Here is a 10,511-nt window from a genome sequence, read left to right on the forward strand (position 1 = left end):
CACTTGGATTATTATTATTATTATTATTTATATGGTAACGTGAAAAAGCATTTGAAACAGCTCATGAAGTTTCACAAGAGAGGTACGGTTTTTACTTATACAGGGTGCCCCACAAAAAAATACAAAAAAAAAAAAAAACAGGAAATTTGGTACAGTTTATTTAATTGTTGGAAACAGAAAACACTTGTTGTTAACAGAAACATTCTTAAAACAGAACAAAAACACAAATGTTAGATGTGGTGTTCAAAATGCTTTCCGTGGGCAGCTGCACAACAGGTTAGAGTTAGACGGTCTAACCAACTTCCAGTCGCCCTTTGGAGGACTTCAAGCTTCCGTCAGCAGAGCTTTTAAGGAATGTATGTCTGTGACCTCTCTCCTCTGTAACTGAAGCTGATATAACAGTAAACCCAACCTGGTAAAATCTATTGCGTTGAGATCTGGACTTTTTGTGGGCCATTCGTTATGTTCAATGAAGTCAGGAGTATTGGCTCTGAGCCAGGCAACAGTGTGTAAAATACATAACGTAAATCTAAAATTTCCTGGTTTTTTGGGGGGAACCCTGTAGTTGGTATAATATTTTAATGGCTCTCCACGCAGCAGTTCTTTGTCAAATGGGGTAGCAAGTTATCATTCAACTGCGGTTCTATCAACAGACCTCGGAAAGATGGAATTCTTTCGTCATAGCTTCCTAACACATACACAGTACGGTGAGTGCTAAACTGAACTCACCTCCAGTCTGCTATCCTACTCTGTCAGTGAGTGACAGTCAGTAGCCTCAACAATTTGCCCTCTGTGCAGGGTCTCCAGCAACCAGTTGATATCTGCTGCAAGTATGCAAACGAATTTTATATCATTTTAGACTTAACCAAGATTCACTGCGTTCCCAGATCGCTTAGAAAAGCGTTTCTCTGAATCAGTCTATGAATTCATGTACCGTACCTAGGGCACATTATCACGAAGAATCTAGGTGATCGAGCTGACATCAAACGGAAACGAAGCAACTTTGCAAGCGGCGACATGATCGCAAGATTCGCCTCTGTCACCAGGAAACTGCTGTTCCCCTCCCATCGCTGTAACATCTAAGGGACTCATGCAGACGACCTTGATCTGAGACACCATGAGACGTCTTTTACTGTACTTCGCCATTTTCGCGTGAAGATGTTTATAAAAGTCCGGTAGAAGTGTTTAAAAAATGAAATTCACACGAATTATGTCTAGCCTGATCCTCAGACTAAGAAATGATATTCAACCCGCAGTTTTACAACGTCGCAAAGTGTTTCCGATAGCCTTCCTCTTAACTAGCTAGCTATCTCCACAGAAGGTCAACGGCTGTTGGACATGCCACTGAAGCTCTCCCCTGTCATCTAAGTCGTTTGCTTTCGTGCCTCTTCTTGTTCCTTGAGTTTATGATCGCTATCACTGTTGTTATTATTATTATTATTATTATTATTATTATTATTATTATTATTATTATTATTTACTTTTCACACCAGTAGAACTTTTTGCCATAATCATTTGCTGTGGTTGCTTTCATTAGTGACGCAGCTTCTTCAGTAACTGGTTTATTATGAAAACTATTCAGTAGCGTTAGCTAAAACCATATGCATACCACGTATTATATTACGTAATGTTATGAACTTTATAACTGTAGTTTTTATTTTTTTTGCATATGTATGTGTGTGTTTGTATATGTATTTTGTACTGCGTCTGTTGCATCTGCTATTCTGTTTTTGTAATGTTCTTGAGTTGAAATGAAATATCAGGAATATTTAAGTGCCCTTTTTGATAATGAACAGTGTTAAGTTACTTCCCGCCTTATGTGGGAAAAGCAAACAGCCTTTTGATAATATATATGAGGTGGAATTATGTCTGGTCTCTTGTCAAAGAAAGCCAGCAGCCTCTATTTTTCACATGGTCTAATCATTTTGTACTTTTCGCAAGGAAAAAGAAAATATGAGCGGAGTGATCTGGATCAAGGATTCTGTAGAACCAAAACAGTAAATTCTCTTCTCCTGAAGTTCAACTCAGATGGCGAGAATAATTTTTCCCAGTCGACAACTTTCTCTCTTTTGCTCCTTCCTATGCATTAAATCATTTTGCTAACGGTTGATACTTGAATATTTAAAGGGAAGGTCTTTGTTTTTCAGTTGTATAAGCGTATGCGGCAACAACATCAGCAGAAGCCGAAAGTGTGAAGAATATTTATGAAATTGCTTTAAACAAAAATTCTATTTAAAGTTGAAATTAAATCCATGATAATGTACTCGGAAAACAATAAATTCTAATCGAAATAAATGATGAGTTGTAATAGAAGAAAATGTCGAATAGATCCCAGCAGTTCACGGACAAAATAGAGCCATCAAGATTTGGCGGGAAATTAGAAGGTGTCAGGTACGTCAGGCCGTAAGTGTTACCAACGTGTAGAGAAGTGACGAAGCATTGGAAGTTTTACGCTTTTTATTTATTTCTGAAATAGTTTCATGGTAACGTTGATGCAGTTTAAGCTTCAGCAGTGTGATGATTGTTTATAAAATGGGATTGATTGCCACGCAGATAGTAATTTAGAAAGGATATGACAAAAATAGAAAGAAATATTGTATCATATTGGGCATCATGGGACCAGAGGCGCTCAATCAGCCTCGCAGCAGGGGAGCCAACATTACCGACGTAGTGGGTGGATCCTGCGGGGTTAATAGGGAACCCTAATTTAGCGTCAGACAGTTTGTAAGCCTGATCTCTACATCTTTAGTACATCAAATACGGTGGAGTTAATAGCTTTTCACAATACTAAACAATAGAACTCCCAGACAAAGGAAATAGAGCGACAAGCCACAGCTTAGCGGTGTCGTGGTTGGTGCTCAGCATGGGACGAATAAATGATATGCCAGGTGCTAAATGATAGCGAAAAAATGCTAAGTGAGGTGGAAGAATGGCATTAAATATACTGTGATGAATGTTAGAGTTGTCATTCCAACAGATGGAGGGACGCGGGGACCTCCTGCAATGCTTCAATAGATGTTTATGGCTTGAAATCTGCGTGATAAAGAGAGAGAGAGAGAGATGGGTCCTATATACTGTAAATCTATCCATGTATGAATCGCAATGTATAGGACTGCATGACACAAAGCGAGGACGCATAAATACAAAGTAGAAAAATTAAAACATGCAGAAAAATTAAGAGACTGATTTAGAAATAAAAACTGAAATATTTTCAGTAAAGACTTTTTTTTCTAAATAATCACCTGTCTGCTGCGTACGTCGATTGCAACCATATAGCGCTTAAAGGCCTTCGGCCCATGTCCTTCTATTTCAAGCATTCATCCATGCATGCATCCAGTGGTGTATCTCATTCCTGTCAACCAAAGGAAATGACGGTTTGCAGCAGCAACGCAATATCTTCAACGCCACCTCACGCCCTGTCACGAAGGATCTCGACCAAATCCGTCTTTCCTTGTCTGGGGTAGTCTACTTGTGTGCTTTCAGAATACTCTGGCCCCGTTAACTCATATGTTATCTGGAACTCGTTCGCCATTCTCTCTACATGCCCAGATCATTTCCAAATTGTCGTTTATTTTCACTCGTTCAATTGTTCACATTTGACTTTACTTTCAAATGAATCATTGTGCCTTGCTGTATTGATGCTTCATCAAAACCAAATTTTCCAGTTGATCGAGTTGTTTTACTTGTTTGCTTTGTATTTCGATGTTCTTGGCCCTTCCTCTCTTCCGACAGTTCACTTTTTTAAATCCTCCGTTAATATCCTTTATTTTCATTATTTTCTCATCGACCCCAGAATCAGGACAAAAGTAAACAAGTGAAAAATGCGCAGAAGTTTCTTCGAGGCAATCGAGTTTTCTGTACAGCGTATATTCAAGGCCACCGAAAAGAGATCTGTCTTCCGGTGGTCTCGGTATAATGCTGCAAGAGCCGCGGCCCACGAAACTTTACCCACGGTCCGGTGGAGGCCTATCCTATATCGTTGCCAGAAGCACGATTATGGCTGACTTTAACCTTAAATAAGATAAAAAAAAAAAAAAAACTATCGAGGCTAGAGGGCTGCAATTTGGAATGTTTGATGATTAGATTGGAGGGTGGATGATCAACATACCAATTTGCAGCCCTCTGAGGGCGGACAGAAAAAGTGGGGACGGGCAGACAAAGCCGGCACAATAGTTTTCTTTTACAGAAAACTAATAAAAGCGGAAGTAGTTCTGCCTCTGTCATTCCTCATAGTTCCGACGTCTTTTTATGTGTGTGTTCCCTTCCAACAATAGATTACCTCCCGTCCACAGGACTCTTTCTCTCTCCAACCCTTGTTGCCTTAACCTCCAAAGCTTTTCTCATTTTCAGAAATGGACCTTCTTTCTCATGTGAGGTGGGGAGGATGAATTGTCCATCCTGGGCGATGTTTACATTACAGTGACTGACTCCTCTTTCGATTCTCCAAAGATTTCTCTTCTTCATTAAGGTTTGTCGTTGCAGCTGACTGTCCATCATTCACAGCATACAATTCTCTCGAAAGTCTGCACATTGCACAGACTAGCCTATCATAATTACTCTGCAGAATCCATACACAGCACCCAAACTCTCTCTCTCTCTCTCTCTCTCTCTCTCTCTCTCTCTCTCTCTCTCTCTCTCTCTCTCTCTCATATACACATACAAATAGCATTATGTACCTACTCGATACCTTTCACTGCATTTATACGAATATTAGAAAAAACTTAAAACAATAAAATTGAAGTTAATGGTGGGTAGCATAAACACAGAAGAAGCATAAATTTCTTTTATATATATATATATATATATATATATATATATATATATATATATATATATATTTGTGTGTGTGTATTTATATATATGTATACTGTATATATACATACATACAAACATACACACACACACACACACACACACACACACACACACACACATATATATATATATATATATATATATATATATATATATATATATATATATATATATATATATATATATATATATATGGATAGAGAAGTGAGGGTGTAGCAGAGGAGAGTTCAATTTGCATTAGGTACCATTTGAAACATTCTACGGTATGAAAACGCCCTATTTGGTGAGTTTTCATCGTACATTTGGATGCGCCCTCCAAACCTTGTCCAACCTCAGAAGCAATAAACCATTTAGTGAAATCAGAAACCAAGAGAGGTTTCGACCACTTGATTATATAAATTTTCTATTTTTTCACTGAAAAATAATTGATGACGTCACGGTCGAAATAAATTGTATAAAATCATGCCACGGTATAAAAAAAAATCCCCGGAAACGAATTTCATACAATAAATTGTTTAAAGGCCTCTAATAATGGTCCTATTAAAATAAATTGTTCCATTCAATTAACTGCATAGTATTCGCAGCCTTTCGAAATTATTTTCGGCTTGAATTTATTTAATTTGCGCGGGCCACCGTTTGGGCTTTCAGTCGGAAAAAGAGGAAAAAAATATGTGTGGTTTGGTTATTCTCGTCTATGGGACGGCAAATTCATAATCAATGCGGGAATTAGAGCAGCACTCGAAAAAGAAATGGACAGGAATGGATTTAACTGGGAATCTCTTTGGTTGTTTGTAGAAATATCAGGAAGAGCGAACGCTTTGTTTGACCGACCTCTGGGCTGCGGAGGAAATCGCTTCTTCATTTTACGTTATATTTATTCAGTCGGACTTGAGAGGAAGCTTTTACAAAAATATACACATTTTTCTTTTAGAATTTAATTGAAGTTTTTATAGAAATATAAAGATTTTTCTTTTAGAATTCAATTGACACTTTTTAATGCATATAAATTCAAATTTTAATTTTATTTGATTCATTAACATTTGTTCCGCAAAAATTAAGAATACTTCTGTAAAAATGTTTGACAAGGACGCAGTACTGTATTACTTTTGACCATTTATGGATCCTGACATTCATCGCAGCCCAATGAAATAATGATTATCCTTCGGAAAAGAGAAAGCCGAGTAGCTGCTTTGCAATTAATCCAATAAACCTTCTGTAAAAACCCATTCAATCTGCATCAGCAAAAATCATTGCAGTATTCGAAACGATTTATAGAAAGCCAAAATATGGAATTGATTCTCTCTCTCTCTCTCTCTCTCTCTCCATTTGGCCCTCTCCCTCTCTCTCTCTCTCTCTCTCTCTCTCTCTCTCTCTCCGAGGACCCTCTCGTCGGTAACTAAAGCTATCGACGGCGGGAAATGGAAACATGGTAGCGACACCTCCTTCATCAAACGTCGATGCTGCTTAGCAATTTTTGGGGCGTTTTATCTCCCGAGTTCTGGAGTCGTTTGTTTTCGTTTGATAAGGAGATCAAGTTGAACACCTGTTACAAAGAAGCACGTTAACTTCTTTTCTCCGTGACGTTGCTTAGAAGGCCATTAAATATATGACGACGTTCGGCAACCCTGTCCTGGAGGAGAGTCAATGGCGGGATGGCAGTCATTTGTCATAGAAAATGGGTGTGGAAAATTAAATTTGGGAATTCCACTTTTGTTTCCCCAGTTAAATATTTTCCTTTCGCTCTCCTGAGAGGATATCGCTGAAAGTCGTTGGTTTCGTCGTTACTCGAATTCTTTCGTTGGAGCAAATGGCGATTCAAACGCCTGCAATGGAGCCCAGATGGCTCAGCCACAAGTCGAAAGATATTGGAAATGCGAAATACTTTATGGAAAACTAAAGGCGCTTTCTTCACAGCTGGAGAGAGAGGCCGCCTCAGAAACAACAAACAAATTGACTCGTGAAGTAAGAATGACCAGCGGAAACCACGGAAATTTACCTTTAATTAACAATATTCTTTGTCAAATAAACGAGCACTGGACGTCAGAAAGAGAATAAGGCTTTTTTACGCACAGTCTTTTCTTGGGTCTCTTACAATAGAATGTTAACATCATAATTCAGCCAAACGTATGCTATTGCTGTATAAATATTATATATATATATATATATATATATATATATATGTGTGTGTGTGTGTGTGTGTGTGTATGTGTGTGTAAATGGATGTATATATGTATCTGATGTATCTGTGTGTGTGTATGTACCAGCATAACTCTGAAATGCATTGAGCAATTTCAACCAAACTTGGTATACATATGACTTACTATCTAGAAAAGAGTAGCCTACAGCATATACTGTGGTGGTAAGACATCACTAGCAACGAAGGGCACCCAAGGGGGTTTTGGGGTGGGAAGGGCTTCCCTGAAACGGCGCTGGTTCTGCCCGTAGACTTAGTAACTAAATAAACTCACGAATTTATCATACCTCATTTCGGTATACTTATGGCTTACTATCGGGAAAAGAATAATGTTGGGAAGGTAAGACATCACTGGCACCAAAGGGGGTGGGGTGACATGTAAAAATAAGCGAAACCCACAGATATTAGTGTCTAATTCATAGTCTTCGATGAATGGTGATACTCCCTATACCCTTTAAGTCCAAGTTCAACCCCAATGGGAAGGTGGGGTGAGAAGGGGTGAAATATAAAATGTCAAAAATGCTGGGCCATGTAATTGAAGCTACTATCTTAACAGGATAGGGAAAGTGTAAGAGAGGGAGTGAGAGGAAGAGGAAGTGAGAGAGAGTAGAGGGGATATTAGGGAGGAGAGAGAGAGAGAGAGAGATGGGTGGTGAGAGAGAGCAGAGGTGGTGTTAGGGGAGAGAGAGAGAGAGAGAGAGAGAGAGAGAGAGAGAGAGAGAGAGGAGGATTTTATCCCTTATCATTCAGAGTTTTCCAGAGGCAGGGAGGGAGGGAAGCTAATTATATATGTGTGTCATTCAGAGTTTGTGTGTGTATATATATATATATATATATATATATATATATATATATATATATATATATATATATATATATATATATATATATATATATATATATATATATATATATATATATATATATATATATATATATATATATATATATATATATATATAATACAGGGTGCGGCATAAGTAACGCCTTTGTTTAAGTGGAACAAAATTAAAGCCTTTTTGATTATCCTTTATTTTTTCGAACATGAATGTATTGCCACAGGTTAATAGATTAATATAATATATAAACAAAATTAATATAATGCTTATTCGGGTTAATGATGTTCAATACAAATGATATTTCGGCTTTGCACCCTTGGGATGTTAAATTCGGCTGATAACAATCTTGCGGTTTCAGCACCATTTATATTGTTTTGATAGTACAATTGAACTGCTTTTACTCTCTGTTCCTTTGTTAATCTCACGGTTGTATAAAATATCTGAAAAAATTAAGATTTAGCAAATTAATTAAAGAAAATAATAAACATTATAAAATATAAAATTAAAAAGGGCGTTACTTATGCCGCATTATTAAACCGGATAAGCATTATATTAATTTTATTAATATATTATATTAATCTATTAACCTGTGGCAATACATTCATGTTCGAAAAAATAAAGGATAATCAAAAAGGCTTTAGTTTTATTCCACTTAAACAAAGGGCGTTACTTATGCCGCACCCTGTATATATATATATATATATATATATATATATATATATATATATATATATATATATATATATATATATATATATATATATATATATATATATAATTATATCAAAGTGTGGGTGGCCCAGGCAAACTAATTAACTTCAAAATACTTTTTCATTTCCGATGTTTTGTAATATTTCTGTGTTACATCTCCAGGGAGTCTGTTAAATAAATAATAAATTACTCTAAAAATTACAGAAAAAAATACAAGTCACAAAAAATAAAATTGCTTAAATACAATACAGACAAAAAATTACAAAATCAAAGACCACTGGCCGCCCTCTGTGACGAGACCGGAAGCCAAAATGCTCAGAGAAAGAGTTAACTCAGTTAAAGTTGGTGGAGGAGGTCAGAGTATTGAACTGGGAGACTAGTTGTTTAATAACTAACGTCAAAAGTGTAGGTAATTTGTAAGGAATTGTAGCTTGTCCTATTATGCTGAAATCATCTCTTTCAAATTTGGAAATGATTTCCTATAATAGAGTGTTCGGAACTAGAAAGCTTCAGCCAGCACGAAAACTTATTCCCCCATGGGAGTCTCCTCTGGTCCTCAGTCACTTCCTCGTGGATCCAACATTTCTGCCAGAGTTACACTTAGGGGAAGAATACTTACTGTATACTGGATTGATTATAGAATATTAGCCAAAGGCCAAGAGTCGGGACCTACAGTAAAAGGAACGAAAGGGGTTGCAGCTAGGAACCGAAGGCACACTGCAAAGAACCTTAAGTAATGCCTACAGTGCACCGCATGAGGTGCAGTGACGGCGCTACGCCCCTACGGGGAGAATACTTATAAACCATCCTGGAAGATAAAAGAGGGCATCGATCCTTTAGTTTTAAAGAGAACCTGTTATTAGTGTATTTTTTGGGATTAATTTCAGATTAATATCACAGTAATGATTGTGAACAATTTTTACAAGCCGTCTTCTAAGAGTCATCGTGTGAAAAATGGAACTGGGTATAAAAAGCTAATTTCGGAACTGTATGAGATTTCGTGATATTAATGGATTGTTTGTTAAGAAAAATACGAAGTTTTTAAAAAACAAAGTCTGCAGGGAATAGTCATTCATGAAATATTCTGAAAGAAAATTAACTCCTTGATGGAGGGATTGCCCTGTTCAGTATAATAAGAAATATCTGTCGAGGAGAGGGAATATCGAATCGAGTTCAAAATTGTAAAATCAAGAATTACAGTAATTGGATTCTAAACCAGTAAAAGTCTTCTTTCTAAAAGTAGAAGTATTAAAAGAAGCATTTGGTAGCTAAGACTACAAGTTCCTTGAACTGTGACCTGTTAAAACATTGGCAATATCATTATTTTTAAACAGTTTATTTAGGCAAATGTCGATCGTCTCATCCAGTGGATTTGAGTGAATGAGATTTCACATCAAATGAAGCCATAATATAGTTATTAAAACTACATTTGCTTGGGCACTTAATAAAATGAAAGGAGTGATTTAAGGTGTATTCATTTGTAGTTGAAGTTACAAGAATGGAGACAGGAAATTTAGCGGTATTATAGTTGACAGCCCCAATAGCTGATGACATCGGTCTAAAGGGTGATCGTTCTGGACCTCTGGGAGTCCACGAAGGCGTCCTGGTCTAGACGCGGATGCTTGAAAGCCAAGAAAAACTCTTTAGGAAAACAACCAGATTTATATAGCTTATCCAGCATTCTAAACGCACAATGCATTTGCAAAGGTCTTTTAATTACCCGGAACTTGGTTTTCGTCCTTTTACCATTATAAACCGGAGACCAGGTATATGCCTAATACTGACGAGTTTGATATCTTGTAAAATCTGTCTAAGACATTCATTGTGGTTACGAAACCCGATAAGGCAAAGGTGTAGATTTGCTGAATAAAACAGCATGTTGAGAAAACGAAAGACATCATTAATGATCAGACCAAGTTCCAGGTAATTACAAATAGACCCTTCAAATATTT

General features: G+C 36.9%; 1 protein-coding gene across 1 annotated transcript in view; it reads left to right on the forward strand.

The window, feature by feature from the left end:
- The first annotated feature begins 2,317 nt into the window (after positions 1-2,317).
- The window catches only part of LOC136849523 (serine-aspartate repeat-containing protein I-like), a 15,779-nt gene continuing 7,585 nt past the window's right edge, over positions 2,318-10,511 (forward strand). The window contains exon 1 of the mRNA XM_067122866.1: positions 2,318-2,391. Coding sequence (XP_066978967.1) covers positions 2,318-2,391 — 74 coding nt within the window. The remainder of the gene's footprint in view (positions 2,392-10,511) is intronic.

The sequence above is a fragment of the Macrobrachium rosenbergii genome, chromosome 21, assembly GCF_040412425.1.
Source record: "Macrobrachium rosenbergii isolate ZJJX-2024 chromosome 21, ASM4041242v1, whole genome shotgun sequence".
Taxonomy (NCBI): Eukaryota; Metazoa; Arthropoda; class Malacostraca; order Decapoda; family Palaemonidae; genus Macrobrachium; species Macrobrachium rosenbergii.